The sequence below is a fragment of the Ictidomys tridecemlineatus genome, chromosome X, assembly GCF_052094955.1.
Source record: "Ictidomys tridecemlineatus isolate mIctTri1 chromosome X, mIctTri1.hap1, whole genome shotgun sequence".
NCBI lineage: Eukaryota > Metazoa > Chordata > Mammalia > Rodentia > Sciuridae > Ictidomys > Ictidomys tridecemlineatus.
Window position 1 is genome coordinate 36,750,628 of NC_135493.1, and position 25,623 is coordinate 36,776,250.

A 25,623-nucleotide genomic window follows, 5' to 3' on the forward strand; every position below is an offset into this window, starting at 1 on the left:
TTCTGGAATTTGTTAGCATTATTTATAGGATCTGACTACAATGAGGAGCATAATAGTATGTACTTCTCCAACCAACTATACCTCCTCTACCTCACCATTTCCCTCCCTCTACCACCACCATCAATTTCCTTTCCAGAATTTCAAGCTGGTAATTAGCATAACAGAGCACACCCTCAGAATATTCAGAGGAACTCAGGATAATGGAAGCAGTGCTGCTGCAGATGCATGCAAATTGTCTAGGCATGGACTGTGTCAAATCACATAAATAGTTACGTCAATACTACATATCCAGGAAGCAACCCCATCTATCTATCTCTTCCTGATCCTCCTCCTCCTCCCCATCATCATCATCATAATCATAAAAATAGCTAATGTTTATTGAGTGCTTTTTCATTTAATCCTCACAATAATCCATGATGAAAAAATTATAATATTTGTTTTCTAGTTGCAGAGCACCGAATTAAGTCTCTTAATCTCCATAATGACGCCATGACATGAGTTACCATTATAATCCTAATTTTGCACATGGGGAAATGAAGCGCTAGAGAGACTAAGTAACTTGCCTAACATCACCCAGTCGAGATGTGGTACAACTGTAATTTCAACCCTATGTCTGTCTCTCTGACTGCAAAAACCAAGTTCCTGACCATATCACACTATCTTATTTGAAATATCTTTAGGCTTGCAGCCCAAAGATGCTATTATGCTAACACAGATATATGAGGCATGCCAGCTCCCATCCATTTGGTGTTCAGAATGTTTCAAAGCACTTTCCCACCCGTGATCCATTCAATCTTCACAGTAACCCTGTGAGAAAGAAGGGGCATCACCATTAAGCAAATAAAGACTCAAACACAAATACTTGCCCCAAGTACCACAAAACAGAGCCAAACCAATGTCAATGTTCAATATAGATGTTCCCTGATTTCTGAGGGATTATTCCTTTATAAACTCATGGTAAATTGAAAGTATCATAAGTTAAAAAAAAGGCAGTGATCAAGGGTACACACCTGTAATCCCAGCACCTGGGAAGGCTGAGGCAGGAGGACAGCAAGTTCAGTGCAAGCCTCAGCAAAAGCAAGGTGCTAAGAAACTCAGTGAGACCCTGTCTCTAAATAAAATACAAAAAAAAAAAAATAGAGCTGGGGATGTGGCTCAGTGGCCAAGTGCCCCAGAGTTTAATCCCTGGTAGCCCCTACCCCCCAAATGCATTGAAATACACATAACTTAGAAAACATTGCAGTTTAACAACACAGTACACTGTAGAGTATCCAGTTCCTCCCCTTGTGATTCTGAGGCTGACTGGGAGTTGCAACTTGCTTCCACTGACCACATCACAAGAGTATCAGACTGCATATACAGAGCTCAGGAAAAAACTGAAATTCAAAATCTGAAGTATGCTTTGTACCAAATGTCCTTTAACCTCATCATAAAGTCAAAAATCCATAAATCAAACCATTATAAGTCAGGAAACAACAACATATGTTACAGGACACATGTACAATTTATGTTTATCCCACTAATTCTAAACATTCATAGGCTTCATTGCTGATAGAATTAATGTTTGATTTTAATAGGGTTGCCAGATAAAATAAAGGACACTCAGTTACATGTGAATTTTCAGATAAACAAAGAATAATGTTTAGTACATCCCAAAATTGTAAGAGACATTATTTTTTATCTGAAATTCAAATTTAACTGGACATCCTATATTTTTATTTACTAAACTTGGCAACCCTAAACTACTGCCTCAAACCCCACTAGGAATGTTACCAACATATTATTCCTCTAAAAGCTGACAAATTTAGCATTCCAAAATATATCTGGCCCCAAGGGTTTTGAAATAGGGATTTTTGGGGTGTTTACAGTGGTGCACACCTATAATCCCAGAGACTCAGGAGGCTGAAGCAGGAGAATTGCAAGTCCATGGCCAGCCTGGACAACTTAGTGAGACTTTATCTTAAACTAAAAAAAAAGGGCTGGGGATATAAGTGTCCATGAGTTCAATCTCTAGTACTATAAATAAATAGATAGATCAGATAGATGATAGATAGATAGATAGATAGATAGATAGATAGATAGATAGATAGATAGATAGAAATGAAATAGGGATAGTGGGTCTTTGGTCCTGTAGCATTATCCCAGCACTGGGCTTGGTAATAAATGGAAACCCAACTCTGAAAGAGCAACCACATTTTAAAGAGATGCCATGGGAATTGGCTGTAACTTTGGCACTCAGCAGATTTCTCTCAGCTCTGTTCATTATCATTTGCTAGATTAATGGTTTACTGCTGTCGCTTTGTTATGTTTATTCCCCAAGGCATTTCCTTTCCAGTTTCCTGACTTAAACCGGTAGGAGTTACTGGATCGCACCCAGTTTGACTCCTTACTTGGCTTTAGTGAGTTTCCAGGCACTCCTCTTCAACTGCTTTTCTGTGTTACATCACTTGCAGGTGTCCCTTTCCTTCTAAACTCCCCTTTTGGAGTAGGAAGTAAGCTCCTCCACCCTCTGCTGCCATCTCATGTCTAGAGTAAGCCACTGTGTTCTACTTAATTCAGCTGCTCTAGCTCCTTTCCAGAGTCCACCACAAACAACAGGGGACAATTAGAACATCTGCCAGGAAAACCCATTGAGCTAGTTCTGACCATGTATGCTTGCAAATGGAAAAAAAAAATGCTTTTTAAAAAAATATTTGTTCTAAAAGTGTTTTCAGCATCTAACCTCACTTTTCTCTATTTAGTTCAAATTAGTGAGGCCTAGATCTAACTAGAAATGAGAGGTATGGCTTCCAGTTGCCTTATTTTGTGAAACTGCACCTGTGCTACCATTGATATTAGCAACCCAGCTCAGGAACAAAGTCTGCAAGCTAATTGCAACAACAGAACCAATTTATTGCAAAATGTATCAGTATACCCTGAGGAACTATGCATATCTCTGATATCTCTGCACACACCTCTCTCTCTCTCTCTCTCTCTCTCTCTCTCTCTCTCTCTCTCTCTCTCTCAAAATTCACCATGGATTAGTGATTTGATTGGGGAAATATCAAATTGGATTAGGCAGAGAATTCATGTAAAATAAAAGGGCTACTTCCAATCATAACTTCCAATCAAATTTCCAAAGCCTAAACACTTTGCCAAACCTATTTCTTTGTTTTAAATGTCTGCCACAGTGGAGGAAAATAAAGCTGTACTGTTTAATGAAAGTATAGTTCAGCAAGCTCACTGCAATGGCGAGAGAAGAAAAAGTGCTGGGACAGTTGGAAGTTTGCATTGTCACTGATTACTTTTGTGAGCATTTTTCTCCACTTCAGAGCCCAAACTTGATTGGAAACTACAAAGCATACAAAACTATATCTCAGGTCATTTCTGCTGACCTGGATTTGTGTGTGTGTGTGTGTGTGTGTGTGTGTGTGTATTTAGTTATAGGTAGACACAATGCCTATATATATATATTTGTAGTTGGACACAATAACTTTATTCTATTTATTTTTATGTGGTGCTGAGGATCAAACCCAGGGCCCCACACATGCTAGGTGTGTACTCTACTACCCCAGCCCCAGTGCATTTATTTTTATTTATTTATTTTTATGTGGTGCTAAGGATTGAACACAGTGCCTCATGGGCACTAGAGGAGCATTCTACCACTAAGCCACAACCCCAGCCCTGCTGACCTGAATTTTTAAATACACCCTTGTTCACAACCAGCCTCTCTTTTGATAAAGCTGACATATGATGCAATGAAAGTTGAGCCCATTTCAACTTGTAGCCATTCACTGAAGGAATAGGAGGTGGTTCTTTAAAGAGCAACAAAAAATACCCAAGAAAGGTTCTTACTTTCAATCTTGACATAGCTGATAAATGCTATTTCTTCCTAGTCCTCACCTTCTTTCCAAGGTGGAGGAGGACTCATCTTCACCTTTCAGTTCTTCTAGTTCTCAAAATAGACTAAAGGAAGAAGGGCTTATAGCTGTAAACACCCCTGCTTGCAGTCAGCTGCTTTCACAAACAGCCAAAGGTAACTCTGGCAAGCCCTTCAGAGAATAATAGCCCTGTTGCAGTGGGGAATTGGTTCCAGGATGCTCTGGATACTCCAGTCCCTGAATAAAATAGCCTAGTATTTTTCGTCTTATCCTATATACTTTGTTCTTTCAGTCAACCCTAGAATGCTTATAATACCAAAACAATGTAAATGCTATGTAGATAGTTCTGGTAGTTCTGGGTTGCTGTTTTTTTTGTTTGTTATTGTTGTGGGTTTGGTTGGTTGATTTGTTTTGTTTTATTTTAGTGGTAGGAATTGAACCCAAGAGTGCTTAAACCAAGAGTGCTCTACCACTGAACAATATCCCCAGCTCCCGCCCAACATCCACCGCCAACCCCCATCCCCAACCCCCATCCCCAACCCAACCCTATCTGCAAATTTGCAACCCTCCTGCCTCAGACTCCCAAACTGCTGAGATTACAAGCCAGTGCTACCCTCCCAGCTATAAATAGTTGTTACACTGTATTGTTTAGGGAATGAAATGAAAAGAAGTCTAAACATATTCAGTTCAGATACAATTAAATGATTGTTCCCTGCTTGACTGAGTCTGAGGATGCAACGGGATAACTACACTACTTTGGAAACCTCTGAACCTTAAACATGTGTCAAGGTAACCTTTCTTCCAGTTTCATGGATTGCACCTTATATAAACACCCAACAATTTGAAAATTATCTGGAAATAACCAGTTAGGTGATTCAGCGTGGAAGTAACTTGCCCAATCCTGATGTATTTTTTTTTTCTTGCTTATAGGCTTGGGGAAGGAATTAGGGTGGATTTAGGAGGAAGTTAAAAAGTTTTCTTTGCTCTGACTATGCCTGTTCCTCATGGAATTGCTGGAGCTGAATACTGTTGACTTTTTAATCTCCCCCATAACTTGGCTTACTTCTCAAGAGCCCACTCTGACCCCCAAATCCTTTGCTCCTATGAAAAGACTTCCCCTCATTTTCTACTGGGTGGAAACCCAGTCAATAACAAGGGAAGTTTCTCCCCAGCTTTTTATTTTTTTGACAATACCATACCATATAAGAACTTGTATTTTTTTAATTGGTTCTTTTTAATTTTACATGAAGCATAATCCATTTTGACATAATTTTACAAGCACGGAATATATTTTATATGAGCACTTACTTTAGAGCTTAGTGCACAGTAGGCATTCAACTATTAATTGCTGTTATTATTATTACTATTTATCCTCTTTGAGCCTCCATTTTCTTATCTGTAAAATGGCTGAGTAACAGTACCAACCTCCTAGGTTTATTAATACAGATGTGTCTTCACTTACAATAGGGTTATATTCCCATAAGCCCATGATAAATTGAATATACATTGACTACACCCAACCAACTAAACATCATAGCTTATTAACAGAGTGCACTGTAGAGTACCAGTTGTTTCCCTTGGTGACTGCATAACTGACTAGGAGCTATGACTAACTGCTGCTGCCCAGCATTACCATAGAGGATCAGGCAGCATATGTCTAGGCCAAGGAGAGATCCAAATTTTAAATTTGAAGTTCATAAGTGCATATTGTATTGGTGCCATCATAAATCGGGGACAGTCTGTACACACAAGTTGCTTTCTAATCTAAAATATCCCATGCTCTTCAGATAGAAGATTGAATGTGTCATCACTTTAAGTTTCTGCAGAGATCGGAGTATAGTTTTGGGGGCTTGGGATTGAACTCATGAAGTGTATTTCAAGTAGAATGGGGAGGGGAATAAAGATGCCTAATAAAAGTCAGAAAAATATTTAAAGACTTTCCAACAGCAGGGCATGGTGGCACATGTCTGTAATCCCAGAGGCTCAGGAGGCTGAGGCAGGAGGATTGAGAGTTGAAAGCCAGCCTCAGCAATTTAGCAAAGCCCTAAGCAACTCAGTAAGACCCTCTTTCTAAATAAACAAACAAACAAACAAACTATATATATATATATATAAAGGGGCTGAGGATGTGGCTCAGTGGTTAAGCACCTCTGGGTTCAATCTCTGGTACCAAAAAAAAAAAGGAAATAGTATTAGCATCCCAAACACAGTAAGTTCTACATTTTGTCTGTGGCTAGCATGATTACTACTAAAGAAATGCCTTGAGGACCCACAGAACTCAGGTGAAAAGAGAAGCCTTGGGTTTGTCTTAGAAAACCTTAGGGAAATGAGTTCTCTGTGGGTTATGTGCTTGAGTGGCCAGGGGAAACATTCACTGAGTAGTTGGACATTCATACCTTGATTTTAGCAGAAAGGGAAAAAGGGGTACTTTCTCACTTTGTCAAACACATTAAATGCTTAAAAATCCTTTTGATGAATGAACTGATGCATGCAAAAGTGCTTCTCCCCCTTAGATGGTATCTTATTAGCATACCATCTAATAAGAAGGTTCTAGAGAGAAGTAAGTGTAACACAAAGCAGACTCTGAAAGGTACCACAAGGAAGAAGCAAAGTTGTCTGGGTTCAAGGAGAAAGAAGAGGTCACTTCTGGCTTATGCAATCAGGGAAGGCTTCCAGAAGGAAGTGATGGTCTCTAATTTCATGATTTTCTGCAGCCTTCTCTCAGAACTCTGGAGCTTTCTGATTTTGCTCATTTCTGAATGCCGTAAATTCCCCAGAGGGCAGTGCCTCATGACAAAGTGGTGAGCTTTTCCTGAAGTTAAATGGATCCAGATTGAATGAGTGTCCTTTTATTCCATCTTTTATATCATAAAATGGTCAAAGGAGATGGAAGAGACACAGACTTTTTCATACCCTTACTTGGCAAAATAATCTCTCAATTTGGAGGGGGGTGGCTTTAACTGATCTGTGAGAGTCAACCATCTGGGAACCTGACATATTTACCATCTGTCCACTTAAGCGAGCATCTGAACACAAACACTATCGTCATGTTACTTGTTTCATGAGTTAGGCTTGTCTCCCCAAGAACTCCAGCAGGCTAGAATCACTGTGGGTCTATCTAGTAGTGACTGTCTCCCAAGTGTCACTCAAAACTGGGCTCAGAGCAGGTACTCTGAAAAGCTTGTTGAAAGATCTCTCTGCAGTCCTTGCAGTGAGCAAGTCAAATTTTGTTCTGGTTTGGGGACATTATGTGAATCAGTCATTAAAGCCTTATTAGACAGTTATAGGAACAAAAGTCACATTTGAGAGACTGGTGAGGGGCTAGGGAGATGATTCTCACTATGTGAGTGAAGTCAAAACTCTGTTAAGGTGAAATCCAAACTATTTATTTGCTAGTTTTCTAGGAGAGAAATAGGCTCTTTCCAGTAGAATTTCTATCAAGATATTCCTACAAAAGGGCAAAGAGCCTTTGAGTCCCTTCTTTTAAAACACAGCTTTAGCTGGGCCTGGGGGCACACATATGTAATCACAGCAGCTAGAGAGTGGGAGGCAAGAATACAAAGAGTTCAAAGCCAGCCTCAATTCAGCAATTTAGCTAGGCTATACACAATTTAATGAGACCCTGCCTCTAAATTAAAATATAAAAAAGGATGGTAATGTGGCTCAGAGGTTGAACACCTTGGGTTCAATCCCTGGTACTAAAAACAACAACAACAACCAACCCCCCAGCTTTATGTCAAAGGTGGAAAGGCCTTTCCAAATATTTTGTAAAGTATGGAAAAAAATATAACAGATTTACCCCTTTCTTGGGAGTATTGGAGAAATGAAGCATTATCTGTGGGTAAAGGGAGACAACTATCGTGAAAACTCCAACATATCTGTGCAGAAAATATTTGGAAAGATTGAAAAGGTGGGTCCCATACAGATCTGTCCTGGTAAACCAGGAGATTAAGATCTTTATTGGCTCTTCTATGCTCTTAGCTAACCCTCCATATCTTTCCTACCTGCTACTCAGGAGCCCTATCTAGGGTAGGTTTCATCATTTCTGGCCTTTGCCAATAGGCAAGTCTCTTAACTGGCTAATATTATATAGCCAATTTAAACTGTTAAAGGTACTTAATATTTTCATGTATTATAATTTCCCACAAACGAGTATAACTTCAGTGCCTTACCTAAAGCAATAGGAGATGTGGGCATGGTAAGGTCAAATGGGCAAGATATTAGAAAATTCATCTTACATTGCTAAGTTCACACCTTCAATGGATTGTCAGAGAGTGCATTGTTTGAGAGCTTGGTCTACAATGTCAGCCAGACTCTACCACTCACCAAGAAATGTGACCTTGGCTTCAGTCCCATTATCTATAAAATGAATGTAATACCACTATCTGCCTTTAGGGTCTTTGTGAGATGATTCATGTGAAAATCTGGTAAAGTGTCTTGCACGTTTTCAGAGCTCAATATATAATAGTTAACCTACCTATGTTAAGAGTAGTTCCTAGTTGCAATTTTCAGGAGACTTGGCTTATCAACCAGACTTTACCTCCTTCATATACTAAAGAAAGAAGAACCTTGGAAAGAGTGTCCCATGAGTGGTTCATCAGGCACAAATCTACTTATTCAAAAAAGTATTTATTCAGCATCAACCTTGTGCCAGGCATTTTGAAAAATGTTAAAAATATGATGAGGAATAAAGTTGTTCCACATCCTTGAGCAACATCCAGTCTTCTGACTGTTAAGATGCTCCCGTACTCCTCAAACTTTATTTTACTTTGTTTTGTTGTCCCTAAGTAGGAATTAGGTAAGGACTCCATCATTTTCATTGCCCCCCCCTAAATACAAGATCATTTCCCATGAAGTTAAAAAGTCATAAGGGGCCAGGTGTGGTGGTACACACTGTAAGGGACCGGCGAACTACGGAGGAAGAGACCACCAAGAGACCAACTCAAGCAACAGCAAAAGGGGGTTTATTGCAGATCCAGCGCACTGGGGCTCTGTGCTCACTCAAGAAGGGAGAGCAGCCAAGAGCCCCCAGCAGGGGTTAAGCAGTGCTTAAGTATACTTTTTGAGGAGGGCGGGGGCTTTGCATACATCAAAGCAAATCATCATGAGGCACGGGAAAATCGAACAACAACTCTCAAAACATGATTAGTACATTCATTCGGGAACAGGTCGGGCGGGAGTGATAGGTCAGTCCTAAAGCGGGGTATACATTCAAACTGATTGGTTTAGGCCCTGAGGTGCCTACGTGCTGAGTTGCACTGGGTCCAAGTTGTTAAGCAACTAAGTGGTCAGGGGGGATTCCTACACATATCTAATGGGCAGTCCTGGGAATTGTCTTAACAGCTACAGGAATTCCGGGTTTTGAGTGTAGCTTAGAAACTTAACAATACCTGGTCCTTTACATTTTAACTTCAGTTTCTTTTACTCTTTCAACACCTGTAATCCTAGTTACTTGGGAGGTTGAGGCAGAAGGATTACAAGTGAGGCTAAGGCAGGAGGATCAGCAACATAGGAAGGCTCTAAGCAATTTAGATTCTGAGTCAAAATTTTTAAAAAAGCATGAGGGGAAGCACTTCTACATTGGTGGAAGAAGGACTTCTGAACATCCACTCTTCCAAAATAGTAATATAAGACATTGGAAAAAAATTTCAAATTCAGTTTTTTCACAACTCTGGAAATTAACCAAAAGCTTACAATAGCCAGGCATGTGGTGCACGCTAGTAATCCCAGTGACTCAGGAGGCTGAGGCTCAAATTTAAAGCCAGCCTCAGCAACTTAGCAAGGCCCTGTCACAAAATGAAAAATAAAAAGGGCTGGGATGTGGTTCAGTGGGAAAGCACCTCTGGATTCAATACAGAGGTTTAATCCAAACAAGCTTTTATTCAAGAAAAACAGCTGAATTTCAGTATGAACAAGTTTTGTGGTATTTAAACTTGCCCTATTCTCATCTTCCTTTATCCAGTTCCACAGTAACATTGAAAACCAAAGCTAGGACTGGAATTGTGGCTTAGTGATAGAGCACTTGCCTGGCATGTGTGAGGCCCTGGGTTCCATCCTCAACACCATAAATAAATAAATAAATAAATAATCCATTAACAACTAAAAAATATTTTAAAAAAAGAAAGAAAAGAAAGCCAAACGCCTTAGGTTCGCAGTATCTGTGAAAAGCAACAGCCTGGCACCCAGTGGAGGGTCACAGAGTAGGTTTAGATTACCCCAAATAGACCTATCCCCAGAATTGTCATTATGTGCACTGTCAAGCAACTCCCTAGAAAATTCCATTCAAAGGACTTGTCTTTATGTGATCTGACTCAGCATCAAGGCCCTTTCCTGAGTCCTTTGTTGGAAAAAATAAGCAGCAGTGGTTTAACATCAAGGGTTAGGGTTAGGATTAGGACATATACTTATGGCAAACAATAAGCTAAACAAAAAGCAATTGAAATTCAGCAACATATTAAAAAGATTATACACCATAATCAAATGGAATATAGCCCAAGAATGTGAGGGTGATTTAGTATAATAAAGTCAATAAATATAATGCATTACATTAATGGGAGGAAGAAAAAAACACATGAACATTTCAGTTGACACATAAAAACCATTTGAAATAAAAAAAGTAAAACCATTTGAGGGCTGGGGATGTAGCCCAGTGGTACTGCACTTGCCGAGCATGTGTGAGGCACTGGCTTTCATCTCCAGCACCTCAAAACAGAAACAAAGGAAGAAAAGAAAAAGAAAAACAAATTTCATAAAATGCAACCATCTTTCATTATCAAAACATTTATAAAACTATGATTGGAAAAGAACTTCCTCAACCTGATCAAGGCCATCTACAAAAAACCTATAGCTAACATTATACTTAGTAGAGAACTACTGCAAGATTTTCTCTTAAGACCAGGAATAATACAAGGCTACTGAGTCTCACCACTTCTATTCACCATTGTACTGGAAATCCTCTAAAGCTAAATTACATAAGAAAAAAATAGAGCAGGCATCTACTTTGGAAAGTAAGAATTAAAACTATCTGTATTTACTGATGACATTATCTTACACAGAGAAAACCCTAAGGAATTGACACCAAAAAGAAACTATTAAAACTGGTAGATGAGATCAGTAAGAATGCAAGTTACAAGATCAGTATACTCAATTAATTTTAGTTTACTAACAATAATTATGGAGGGGACATTGTTTTGAACTAAGCTTCTGAACAAGACCCCAGACGAGACCAAAACAAAACAATCATTCATGGTGAATACCACATCATGAAACCAAGACTTGAAGGAAGCATACAGAAGGCAAAATACACCAAGTGTTCCTGAAATAGGAGATTCTAGTCTACTTGCATCAAAGTAATAAGGAATTTCTCTCTACTTTAACCCTTACAAGACAATAATAAGTTGAAGTAAACAGATGTTAACCAATCAACTTTTTTTTTCTTATTGTTTTGTTTCTTTGTCCCCATCTTATGAAACCAACTGTTCTCCTACTGTCTGGTGAGAGCTTTTATCTCCATTTATAGAACAGAGGCTGCCCTATTTCATGAATTGTGGATAAAAAACCAATTAGATCTATAACTAAATTTGTTGTAATGCTATCTCTTGCCAGTTTTTGTACTCCAGCAATAAACAATCGAAAACTGAATTTTAAAAACTCCATTTACAATAGTCTATAATACAATAGCATTGAAAATAGTAAAAAAAACACTAAATAAATTTAACAAAATACCTGTAAGACGTGTACACTTAAGAGCTACAAAACATTATTGGAAGAAACTAAAGACAACCAAATAAATGGAAAGATGCTCCATGTTCATAGACTAAAAGACGTAATGTTGTTCAAAGTTACACAGCTAGTTAACAGAGTCAGGAATTGAACCCATAAAATCTACAGAATCTAAAGTCTTTGTTTCTGTGTATTCTGCTAGGAATTGAACCAGGGCCTCTTCCACTGAGCTACACTCCAGCCCTAAAATCTGTGTCTTAACCACCCTATCATATTTCTCTACACACACACACACACACACACACACACACACACACACACACACACACACTGCTTATGGCTCCTCATTGCTCTTAAAATGAGTTTATTCTATTTATAGTGACCCAAGACTAGATCATTTTGATCTGTGTAACCCCTGCCTACCTCTCCAGCTTCATCTCCTGCCAATCACAGCCTTGCAGTTCAAGCTGCAGCCACCCCAAGATGGAAAGATATAGGAACAAAACATAATGGGAACACAAAGGAGGCATCCTGGATGAAATGATACCTGGGTGGAGTATTAAAGAATTATACATCTGTCTCCCTCACTAGACCAAAAGCTCCCAGTAGTTTTTCCATTGTGTTCAGGATCTGGCTTGACCCTTCAACTTTTATTTATTTTCTTGAAGTTCTCCATTCCAACCTAGGGCATAGTCTATAATGGTAAGAATAGAAAGGGGCTTCAGGATTTTTTTATGTGTGACTTGTGTGAAATGGGGATGGGAGTACATAATGCAGATCACAAACATACTTGGAGAAAATGAGATCACAGGATGAAAACATTTTAGAACTTTATTTTTCTTTTTTGTATTTGTTATAATTAGTTATACATGATAGTAGAATGCATTTTGATACATTATACATAAATGGAATATAACCTCTCATTCTTCTGGTTGTACCTGATGTAGAATTACACTGGTTGTGTAATCATATATGCACATTGGGTAATAATGTCTGATTCATTTTATTATCCTTCCTACCCCCACACACCCTCCCCTCCATTCACTCTTCTCTATCTAATCCAAAAGTACCTCTATTCTTCCCCAATCCCTCCCATTTTAAATTAGCATCCATGTATCAGAGAAAACATTAAGCCTTTGGTTCTTTGGGATTGGCTTTCTTTGCTTCGCATGATATTCTCCACTCCATCTATTTACCAGTAAATGCCATAAAACTACACTGAGATTTCATCTCACTCCAATCAGAATGGCAATTATCAAGAATACAAGCAACAATAAATGTTGGTGAGGATGTGGGGGAAAAGGTATACTCATACACTGCCAATGAGACTTCAAATTGGTGCAACCACTATGGAAAGCAATATGGAGATTCCTCAGAAAACTTGGAATGGAGCCACCATTTTAGAGCTTATTTTTGGTAGTTTCATAATAGTCAATGGCTTTAGACCCCAAACATATATAATGGCTCAAACACAATAGAATCTTCTTAGATGTGTAATGGACCAAGACAGACATTCTTGCTTAGCAGATTAGTTCTCTTCCACCTGATAATTCAGGTAATTCAGGCTAACAAAAGCCCCTAAATCACCCTGGATTACTACATTCCCTCCAAAAGGGAGGGAAACATGGAGGAGCACACATAGGAGACTTCTATGGGCCAAATCTAGAAGGATCATACATCATTTCTGCTCAGACTCCATCAGCAAGAATTTAGTTATGTGGCCACATCTTACTGCAGTAAGTAAGTTAGGTGTTTAACCTATCTCATGAGAAGCTGGAATAATCAAATACAGGCAGTATAAAATCATGGTTGATAGTTGAGCTGCCTATTGAGTCACATATCAGAAAGTAGCAGCCAGAGGGTGACTTGCAGTGCTGATGACTCCTTAATTATTAATCACTAACACTTTATAGATTGCCTTTAAGTAAAATGAGAACTGGGTTAGTATACAATATTGTAACGTTGGCCCCCAAATATTTTTTCCTCTGATGCATGTCTACACTAGAAAGGGTCACAAAATAGATGGCAAAGTAGCAATCTGATTCATCGCAGCCAGGCAAGAGATGCCCAAACAAAATGGGGAAAAAAGACAAAATCAAAAAGGGAACTCATTTTCATTTCAAAACATAGCTACAGGCATGGGCTTATTCTCTGCCAGTTTGTGTTTGCCCCAATGGAATGCACATTTGATGAGACCTCATGTAGGCGAGGAGGATGAGTAGAGATGAATCAATTTGAAATGAAATATCCTCATGATTGTCTGCTAAAAGGTATGAAGATCCCCAGGAGAATTTGTAAAACTGCTGCCCAGGCTCTATCCCACACCACCCCAGGGAGTCACATTTAGTCAGTCTGTGATAGGACCTGGAAATCTGGATTTTAATGCTCCCTGGATGATTCTGATGCAGAGCCAGTTTGGGGGAACATAATGGGAAGGAAGCATTCAAAAGCACAAACAAAATTTTTTTTCTTTTTGAAATGGGGCTCTTGCTAAGTTGCTGAGTTTGACTTTGAACTTGGATCTTCTTGCCTTCCGCCCCCTGAATGGCTGGGATTACAGTTGTGCACCACTGCACCTGGCTAGTGATTTTGTTTTAATATGTGAAAAATATAATTAATTCTAAGGAAAAATTTAGCCTCATAGCTTGACCTGTAGAACTATCTCTGGGGTTAGAACCTGGAGAACAAACCTCTCTGGGAGCACTGGTGGGAGGTGACTCTAAATCAGAGAGGTACTATGAATGTAGACTTCCTCCTGGATGTCCCAAATGCCTAACTTGTTTTCCTCTTTTCCCAGTTTGTTGCTCAGCCCAACTGCCAACAGTTGCTTGCCACCCTGTGGTATGATGGTTTCCCTGGATGGCGGCGGAAACACTGGGTAGTCAAGCTCCTGACCTGCATGACCATTGGGTTCCTGTTTCCCATGCTGTCTATAGCCTATCTGATCTCACCTAGGAGCAACCTTGGGTTGTTCATCAAGAAACCCTTTATCAAGTTCATCTGCCACACAGCGTCCTATTTGACCTTCCTCTTCATGCTTCTCCTGGCTTCTCAGCACATTGTTCGGACAGACCTCCATGTACAGGGGCCTCCTCCAACTGTTGTGGAATGGATGATATTGCCTTGGGTTCTAGGTGAGTTAAAGGGAACAGATGAGCAATGGCTAGACTGTCTTCTGATCCTGTCTAAAAAATATACTCGAACAGGTAGTCAAACTAGCTCTGAACTAGGATACCTTCCCTCTGCATTGTTGGAAGTCTGAGAAATGTGATTCCTTCTGTACCAGGCCCTTGTCACTCAATACTGTATGGTCCACCACAAGATTATCAGTATGCCCATGGGTTGCCTCTTCTAACCTAATATCTTCAAGGACAGAGAAGTGGCTGTCAGTTGGTTTAGAGGGGAAAGCCAAGTATCAGTCAGGAAAGCTAAGCAGGGCAAGTATTGATCAGTATATTCAAAGCTCTCTTCCCATTACCAGGAGGTACATGGATTCTAATGCTTTCTCACGGCCACTCCATATAATCCTAGAAGTTGTTCAGGGTCTGCATTCTATTGAGATACTACTTCCACAGTCAGGAGAAGAACCTGGAAATACACACACATCATGGTAAAAGCAGCTCTTTCAGTAGTCTCCAGGTATAATTAAATGACACTGGACTCTCCAGCACAAGGCCATCTTCTAAGCCCTTGTCCATTAAACTGGTCTCCCAAACCAGTAATATGGGGATCACCTGGGAGCTTGTTAGACATCAAAAAATCTGAGTGTTAACATGATTCCCAGGTAATTTACATGCACTTTAAAGTCTTAAAAGTACTGCCTTAGACTACAGCTGCACCTTTTTCTTTTTTCTATATTCCAAGGCTGATGAAACATCTGTGTCAGCAGGCAAAACTCCACAAAACCCTTATACAGTGAGAGGAGAAAGGAGAAAAGAGGATGCATGCTAAATTATTTGAGGCCGCAGTGCCTAGTTTCAGCCCCAGCATCTGGTAATTTGGTTCATGATCAGCTTGCTCACCTCAAAACTCATGAAGAAGTTTTCTCTTCAGTGCCTAATAGAAATCAGGGACTATGAAGTAATATTGATTTAATGAATTTATTAATAAGATTGCTCCCACTCCAATATGGGAAGAAGATAGAATTCAGAGCCCAAAATTGCAACAGCAAAAGAAAGAAATAAAGAAAATGACAGCATTCCAGTAACTATAGTAAGAATGTTAAAAGTGAGTCAGGGTAGTGCCCAGAAAAGTATGATTTATGGGCATCTCAGGAGACTGCCACCATGTTTAACAAGTCCATGACTGGGAGGTAGAGTAGGAAACAAAGAGGTAAGTGACTACTGCTCCACTTACCCCAATTTGTTCATTGATTTCATACTTATTCATTTGGGGGTGGTCCTGCTATGATGACCAGGACTTCCCTGATGTGGAAATAAACTTTTTGCCTCTATTCTTCAGGTTTCATTTGGGGGGAGATTAAGGAAATGTGGGATGGTGGATTTACTGAATACATCCATGATTGGTGGAACCTGATGGATTTTGCAATGAACTCCCTCTACTTGGCAACTATTTCTTTGAAGATTGTGGCCTATGTCAAGGTAAAATTGAATGTCTGTCATTGTTCTTAAACAATGATTTTGGTTACATCAATAAGCTTTTATTCTGGGAACATGAAGTGTTTATGGGGAAAGTAATGTTGCCACTCCAATCCATTGTGGGAAAGTCCCATATAAACAAACATTCTTTCCATAGTTTATAAACAGTGTCTGCTTAAGCAAAGAAAGTGGAGAATGAATCAAATGAATCATTAGCTTCTTAGACTCTCAAGGTAAAGGGGACTTTAGTTCTGAATGCTGAAATCTTCTCCACAATGTTCTTGCTAAGAGAATAGCCCACTGATGCTTGCATAGTGCACGGAAATTTACTGAATTCACTGTTTCCAAAAGCCTCTCTTAACCCTTGTCACTTCAATAAAAAGAGTTATATTTGTCTAATACTATTCTCCCATGCCACATCCATGGGTAATCCTTCCCTATGGGGTCATATAGAAAAAAGCTGTTGCTTCTCTATAATAGTACTTCCGGTATGAAGTCATCTCTCCCTTACCCACTGAGTCATTGCTTGCTAAACCTAAACATTCCCACTTCCCTCAACTGTTCTTCACATGACAAGTAGCAATATTCCAGAAACATCATCACAAGAGACATAGAGCTTTAATAGTCTCTGCCTCCCTCATCACTTCCACCACCAGGATAATCATTCAAGCAGTTATGAATCCAGCTTTTTGAATATCACCCAAACTGTGCCTCAATTCAGATAATGTACACAAACCACCACCACCATGTTGCTTTCCCTACCCAAGGTGCTGCTTGAATTATCCTGGAAATAAATTCATATCATATGCCTCACTTTGGGAAATCACAGGCTCTGAGTTCAAGTTTGATGTTTACTAAATAATGGGATGACTATGATCCTTCCACATTTAGTTGAACTTTTCCACCAGAAGGAGATGCTGACAATTTAGTCTCTAAGTTTGTGTAGTCAGTCATGCTTTTGGCACTAAATTTCACATTAAGAAGTTTTAGAATGAGAATATGGCTGTCCCCCAAATCTGCAACAGCTTAGTTTATTTTTATATCCCTAATATGCATTTTGCATAAATTTTAAGACCTTGGAAGCTATGCAGAGCATGAATATTGAATGCAGCCGTGAAATATTTTTGAAAGGAGCCCAAGAGTATGCCTTATACATGTGGTGATCATTTAACACATACTTACAACTTCCTTAAAAGAAAAGGTTGGTGAGGAAAATGAATCTCTGGTTAATGTGGCTGGGTGAACTCCATGTCATTCTGGCACTCTGCTGACTAAGTAACACAGTTTCCCTAAAAAAAAAAAAAAAAATTCTTCCTTTAGAAGTAGTATTTATACACATGAGAAACCATAAATTATCAATCTAGCAATTGCTAGGTTTTGTTTAAACAAAAAAAGTTTAGAATAAATAATGAAGAAAAGGATTAACATTGGGGATCTGAAAATGTGTCTATAGATGCTCAACATTAACTAATCACATAACTTATCCACCTTCATGAGTGAGGTTTATGAAGAGCTAGATGCTTCCCTACCACAAAGTATAACAGTAAATCCAGGGGCTTGGGATGTAGCTCAGTTGGTAGAGTGCTTCCCTCACATGCACAAGGCCCTGGGTTCAATCCCCAGCACCACAAAAAAAAAAAAAAAGTAAATCCAATCTACTAAACTGGTAAATGCCAGTCTCGTACTCATGAGCTAAAGCTAGATTATCATAGGCAATCCCTCTACCTCTCTGAGCCTCAGAATCTGCCTCATATATAAAATCAAATAGATTCAGGCATGGTGGTGCATGCCTATAATCCCGCGGCTTGAGAGGCTGAAGCAGGAGGATCAAGAGTTCAAAGCCAGTAACTTAGTGAGGTCTAAGCAATTCAGTGAGATGCTGTCTCTAAATAAAATATATAAAAAGGGGCTGGGGATGTGGCTCAGTGGTTAAGCACTCCTGGGATCAATCCCTGGTACCCCTTCAAAAAAAAAAAAAAAAACGACAAATAGTATTAGACCAATGGTTTTCAACCTGATAATTTTTCTATGGAATCATGTCTTCAAGCAAAAATTTACACAAAACTAAGTTTGGCTTGAGAAATGAATCTTCTGTGGCTCCCATGAAGATCATGAACCCTGGAGTTCTGTGGTGAACTATGGAGAACCCTGAGGCTCTAAAGAATACAGTTTGAAAACTACTGTAAGATCATGAGGCAGCAAACTATGGTGTGTGGGCTAAATGTGGCCAGCTGTTATGTCCATTTGTTTATATACTGTCTATGGTCACTTTAGCACTATAAGTATTAAGTAGTTGTGACAGGGACTATAAAGCCCATAAAACCAAACATTTGTAGTATCTGGCCCTTGACAGAAAACGGTTGCTGCCCTCTGTGTTAGATGAATTCTGGGTTTATTCCCTGGACTCACATGGTAAGGTATCTTTCTCAAAAGGTATATATGCAAAGTACAGATTTGCCAAGATATCCTTTTCATACTTTTGAGTGTTCTGCAAATCCAGATTCACCACCCCATGAGCAGCAGATTTCCCTGTGGTTATAGTTCTGGGCATAGAGAGAGAAAAAAAAATACCTCAAATTATAAACTATACATCTTCTAGTTCATTATTTCTAGTTTTAAAACATAGGTCTGTTTTGTTGTTAGCAAAGAGTCTTCATCTCTCACATATACCTCAAAACCTTTAAAGGCCTATCTAACATCTGTGCCATGAGATTAACTATCATGTAAGTACATTTAATAGAAATAGTGCTAGACTGAGTATCTGGAGACCTGGGATTTAGTGCTGGCTCTGCCACCAACTTTGCTGTGAAATCTTTAGCAAATGACTCTGCCTCTCTGGATTTCAATTCCTCCATTTGTAAAACAGGCATAATAACGCCTACCCCTCATAGCAATGCAGTGAGTGTTTTTTTGGAAGGAAATATATAGAAATACAAGATTTGGCCAAGAGTACATAAAACTGATTGGTTGCCTAAAAGTTTATCTGAAACAGAAGCAAAAATATGCTTTGGTTTCTTCAGTTCTTTTGACAGTGAAGAATATTGGATATACACAAATGATTTTAAAAACACCAGTTTCCTCAGTTGTTGTAACTGAAACACATTTTAGAAATGCTAACAATATAATTTGGCCCCCAATACATTTTCTCAGGAAAGCTGTTTACATGTAGTCTTGAGAAATTGTGATATTTAGATGAGAGCTCAAGGCAACACTCTTCAAATGGAATCCCAGGCAAAATCTACTTCTATCCTGAGGAAGGTGATAACTAGTTCCTTGTATTTCCATAACATCTCCCCTCTGGAGTACATATATTTTTGCATGTAGATATAGAATCACAAACATGTACACAGGCTGGGAGTAGGCATTATCCTTTTTTATGGCAAAGGTGAAAGATAGAGGCAGTTTGAGGTGACAATGCCCAAATTGAGGCTCAGATCTCATAATGAAGTTCATTTTCTTCAAGACTACTCCTCGTGTTCTAGAAGCTAGAAGCATGGAATAAGGCTGAAAATGGGCAACCAATCCTATAGATACTGGTTATTCCTTCCCTTTAATCCCCTGGTTCTTCATTTGTGCTAGAGGGATGTTCTAGCTTGTAGGGTTGTCAAAGGAACAGCAAAATACATTCATATGCCACTGTGCAGAGAAGTACTGGATTCTCTACCTGATAGGATGTCATGCTATTTGCAATAGTGTGGAATACATCAAAAACTGCTCAAAATTCAACAGAAAGCTCTCATGAAGACTCCATAAGAATGGTCCATCAGCCCCCAACTGCAGTCAGTGAGGAAGTGAGGAAGCTCTCATGAAGACTCCATAAGAATGGTCCATCAGCCCCCAACTGCAGTCAGTGAGGCTAAACACTGTATGCTGAGAAGGTTCCATGTACCTCCTGTCCTTTAATAACTGCAAGTTGTCCGTGGTGCTCAGAACCCAGTGGGGGATTAAGGAATTAGGTCTGATTCAAAATTTCATTAGGAAGCAAGGTGATTTATCCTTACTGCCCTGAGCATACCTGTGGCTCAGTTTCAGTGATACTCTGCAACAATCTGTTAATCTCAGTTAGAAAATGTCTATTGATAAACCACAGGTGGTTGCTCCAGAGGATTGCTTTGAAATTCATTCAGCTTTGTGTATATGTTGGGTGTATATTTGGATGGGAAAGAGAGGAAGACCGTGTCATGTACTAATTGAATGGAGCCAAAAGACAAATAGTTCCATGCATGGGGATTTTTGGATAAATGATGCTTAATGCATATTTTGGTGGCTTTATTTGGGTGTAAAAGAGTGGAAAGGGGAAAGTTTTATAAATGCTCATTGTATTTCTCACCTTCTGCACTTTTTTTTTTTTTTTTAGTATAATGGTTCTCGTCCGAGGGAGGAATGGGAAATGTGGCACCCGACTCTGATTGCAGAGGCTCTCTTCGCAATATCCAACATTTTAAGTTCCTTGCGTCTCATATCCCTGTTCACAGCCAACTCCCACTTAGGGCCTCTGCAGATCTCTTTGGGACGCATGCTGCTTGATATCCTCAAATTCCTCTTTATCTACTGCCTGGTATTGCTGGCTTTTGCCAATGGACTGAATCAGCTTTACTTTTATTATGAGACCAGAGCTATTGATGAGCCTAACAACTGCAAGGGGATCCGATGTGAAAAGCAGAACAACGCCTTCTCCACGTAAGACTCCCCTCCTCTCCTCTTTTGCCTTTTTTTCTGCCTTCTCCTTTTTTGTCTTATTTTCAGCCAACAGTTTCATCACTGCCTCTCAATAGTTCGAGCAAAGCTTACTGCGGATTCATCCAAATGGTCTGAGGTGGAGGGAAATCTGCCTCTCTGTACAGGCGACAGGGAGAGTGGAGTTAGGGGAAGGAATAAAGAAAAACACATATATGGGCTGCCAGGAACTAGACTTCAGAGTTAGTTCTAAACTATGTTAGTAGCATTCTGTATTTTTAAAGATTTTATGGGGGTGGAATACATAATACCTCACTCAAAAAAGTGGCCTTGCAGGCACAATGGTACTTGCCTGTAATCCCAGTGGCTCAGGAGACTGAGGCAGGAGGATCACAAGTTCAAAACCAACCTCAGCAAGTTAGTGAGACCTTAAGCAACTCAGAGAGACCCTGTCTCTTAATAAAACACAAAAAAGGGCTGGGGATATAGCTCAGTGGTTAAGTGACCCTGCTTTCCATCCCTAGTAGAAAAAAAAAAAAAGCCTCCACCAAGGAAATGAAACAGAAAGGCTATTCTTCTTATCAAGTAACCACCAAAGCTAATTTAACCATTCTGAATCATGCCTGAAGCAAGAAAGGATGTAAGTGTATCTTTTTTTCTTTTATTGGTTCTTTTTAGTTATACATGACAGTAGAATCCATTTGGATATAATTATACAAGCATGAAGTATGTCTTATTCTAATTAAGACCCCATTCTTACAGATGTTAAATTCTCTGTGGTGTCATCATATATGTACCTCTTAATGTTCCCCCTTTCACAGAAGTAAGCTAGAAAGAGAACAGGTTGTGGCAAAATTAGAGTTAGCTTACCAACTAGCTTAATTTAAGGATTTAGGTAGATGAAGAGGCACCAAGCACTGACTGGAAATGTCTTCCATTCTCACTTGGGATCCAAGAGACAGCTCATGACTCATTGTCCAGGAGTTTGCTACCTCTGGACACATGGAACTCTTGTGCCTTTTGGTCCTACTCTCAAGATCTACTTTGTGGGCACCTTCAAAACTTTAGAATGGCTTTTAATTTCTGAAAAGTTGGCATTAGGGGAAATGGATATGAGAGAAAATAAGCACATGTTAGACAATTTGTTAGGCTAGGTGCTGCCCTGGGCTGACCCCAGATTGGTGTCCCCCACCTTGTCTGTCTCCACCCCTTTTGAGGAGTGTTGGATCATCACTGATATTCATAATAATGACCCCAAGGTTCTTAGTTATTAAACTAAAATACAACTTTTCCTAATGTGTTTTGTTTTTAATGCCATGTAATCATTGTACATGCTTATGGGGCATAGTGTGATTCCTTACATGAATGCATTAATAATCAAATCAGGTATTTAGCATATCCATCACCTCATACCTTGAGCATTTCATTGTGTTGCAATATTTAAAAATCTTCTCTTCTATGGGGTTAGGGTTTTAGCTCAGTGGAAGAGCGCTTGTGTGAGGCACTAGGTTCAATTCTCAGCACCACATAAAAATAAATAAAATAAAGGTCCATTGAAAACTAAAAAATATTTTAAAAAGTCTTCTCTTCTAGCAATCTTGAAAAAGTACAGCACATCATCTGTATTTATAGTTGCCCTACTGCTCAATAACATACCAGAACTTCTCACTCCTATCTAACTGTAACTTTGTATTCCTTCATCAACTTTTCCTCACCCATTCCTCTTCCAATATATCCTCCCCAGGCTCTAATAGCCAGCATTCTACTCTCTACTTCTATGAGATTGACATTTTTTATATTCCTATCATATATGGGTGAGACCTCGCAGTATTTGTCCTTCTGGTTTATTTCACTCAACATAATGTTCTTTGAGTTCATTCACATTACCACAAATGATAGGATTCCATGTTTTTATGGCTAAATAGTATTCCATTAATTCTTTTCCTTTAACTCTGTAAAGTCAGTTCATTGAATTCAGACATTCTATAAATGTGTTCAGTAACAAAGGCTTGGAGTGAAGGATTTCTACTAAACCAAAAGTTGTACTAATTCAGAGTAAAAAAAAAAAAAAACAATCTTATCTACCCTATCCCTGTCCCTGTTTGCTTCTAGCAGCATTTCCTAAAATTGGTTGTAAAACTAAAAAAGAAAAGGACAGGTCAGTGGCATGTTGATAGACATGGAGTTTGAGATGAAATGAGTTTTGGAAATTCTGGGACAAAGTTTAAAAGGTTTTGTTACTTCAGGACTTCTCAGAGTCCTTCCACCATGAATTTACCATGTAAGGAGAAATCTTCTCAGATATATTGACTACAAAAAGAAAGCACTCTTCTCCCCCTTATTAATTTTTAAATGATCTCTCCAGGATGATGCTTCAGAGAAATGAATTTGAAAAATGTGGGCTCACTCCATTACCCATCACCATATTCATTCCTTTCCCATAGGCAATACTCCTATCTCTCTTCCCAGAACTCTGGAAAAATCTTGGATGTGACAACCAGACTTACGTGAAAAAAAAAGGAGGCCAAGAAATAATCCAATTTTATTAAGCCAACCAGGAGTGTATAATGGCAACTGATCCCTTTACTAGTGCTTCCTGACTAGGAACTGCTTCCTTTCTTGCGTTACTCTAGAGACAGAACTCACTTCAACCTATTTTTAATATAAAGAGCAACTTTGTAGTGGTTTTCGCATTTGTTCCCATCAAAGTATTCAATGGGAGGACTGGGTCCTGGCCAATTACCCTTTCATGTGAACTCTGCCAAGGAAGTTTATAAAATGCCTCCTCGCAAGTTTGTAGTGATTATTAACACCCCTGTTGCCAACTGACATTTTGCTTCCATCACTTGCCCAGCAGGGAAAATTGACAAGAATGGACACTGTCATACACGAAATTATATCTTGGGGTGTCAGATAGGAAGAAGCATTATCCTGCTGGGACCAAATCAGCAGTAGCATTACCTCAACTTTCCCTCTATCTGTTGATGTTTTTCTCCTCCATTGAGGCCTGATTCCAATTTGTTTTCTTTTAAATGCTTCAACTCAGGCATTGTAATACCTATTAAAATACTTATTATTCAGTCAGAGCATCAGAAAGACTCAGCTTTTAGAGAAGGGGAAAATAAGTTTATTTATATATCTGGTGAAAAGTTTGGTACCTGCTTATTGTCATCTTTTTCCTTATGATTCTCCGGAGATGCCATTGTTATTCTTCTGCTTTAAAAGTAAAGAAAGCCCTTTTTTCCCTAGGCATACAATTTAAGGGGAACTCATTGTCCTTGCTGACAAACATGTGACAATATTGTTGGTGACTGGAGTTCAGTATTTCATACTGGGAGTATCTGGCCTTCATCTGCTGTTGAGAGAAGCAATTAAGAAGGTATCATGAGGGCTGGGGCTGTACCTCAGTGGACAGAGCACGTGAGGCACTGGGTTCAATCCTCTGCACCACATAAAAATAAACAAAGAAAATAAAGGCATGCTGTCCATGTACCAAAAAAAAAATGTTTTTAAGAAGAAGGTATATTGAATACATGACCAGTATAACTCGACATCATGTTCAACCATAAGAATGGATCAAAATTGGAATGGGTTGCCTTCCATATATGTATAATATGTCAAAATATCTAAGAACAACAAATAAAAAATAAATCAAAATTTTAAAAAGAAGGCATCATCATTCTTAGGATACAGAACTTGAGAGAAAAAAAGGGTCAGAGTGGTAAGACACTAACTCTCCAGTCCAGGCCCTCATCTCCAGATGCCTACTGAGCACCTCTGTCCACTTGCCTGTTCCACAGGCCCCCAAGACACAAAATGTCCACAACTAAATTCCTTGTCTGAATATCACCCTAACCAATTTCCCCTTTAGCTCCTCTTCTCATTAAAAGGCCCCAGCCTGAATTCTAGGAGGTATATGGGATTCTTACCCTTTCCCTCATGAAACAAATCTAGTGTCTCACTCAGCCCTTTCAATTTACTTCTTAAATAGCTTTGAATCCATATGCACACACCTACACTTTTGAATCCAATCGCACACACCTACACTTTTTAATTCATATGCACACATATACACTTTTGAATCCATATGTACACACATACACTGTCTCGGTTCAGGCCTAAATCATCTCTCTCAAAGACTACTACAATAGCCTCTTTAACAAGTCTCCCTGCATCTAGTCTTGTCTCCCTTCCAAACAATCTCCCACTTGCTATGTGGAAGGCTCTTCCTAAATACCAGTTTCATTCTGTCAGCCCCTGGCTCCATGCCCACCAGTGTATCTGAATCTTCTTCATAAATACAGCATCTTTACCATAAGACACAGAATCTTAGAAGTCTAGACCATGCCTCTTCAGCCTTCCACTCCTCTCCTCCATAGTCAACATCTTGCTATTTCCCAACTACAAGAAAGCATGTCAGCCCTATAGGCCTTTGTATACCACATGCCATTCCCTCTGCCTGGAAAGCCAATCTTCACTTAGCCCGCTAGAAAACTTTTACACAACTTTCCAATTCTGCCAAAGTATCAAATGCTCTAAAGACTTTTTGTTTTTAGAGAGAGTGAGAGAGGAGAGAGTGTGAGAGAGAGAGAATTTTTTTTTAATATTTATTTTTTAGTTCTCGCCGGACACAACATCTTTGTTGGTATGTGGTGCTGAGGATCGAACCCGGGCCGCACGCATGCCAGGCGAGCGCGCTACCGCTTGAGCCACATCCCCAACCCTCTAAAGACTTTTCTTAACCACTCTCAGCTGTAGGCTTCTTC

The 25,623-nt window shown here is 39.3% G+C and overlaps 1 protein-coding gene across 8 annotated transcripts in view; it reads left to right on the forward strand.

Annotated features, from left to right (window-relative positions):
- Trpc5 (transient receptor potential cation channel subfamily C member 5) overlaps positions 1–25,623 on the forward strand; it is a 273,724-nt gene that overhangs the window by 200,935 nt on the left and 47,166 nt on the right. For all 8 annotated transcript variants that reach the window (XM_078034368.1, XM_078034364.1, XM_078034365.1 and 5 more), the window contains 3 exons: positions 14,380–14,716; positions 16,044–16,183; positions 20,538–20,860. In XM_078034368.1, the coding sequence (XP_077890494.1) occupies positions 14,380–14,716; positions 16,044–16,183; positions 20,538–20,860 (800 nt within the window). The remainder of the gene's footprint in view (positions 1–14,379; positions 14,717–16,043; positions 16,184–20,537; positions 20,861–25,623) is intronic.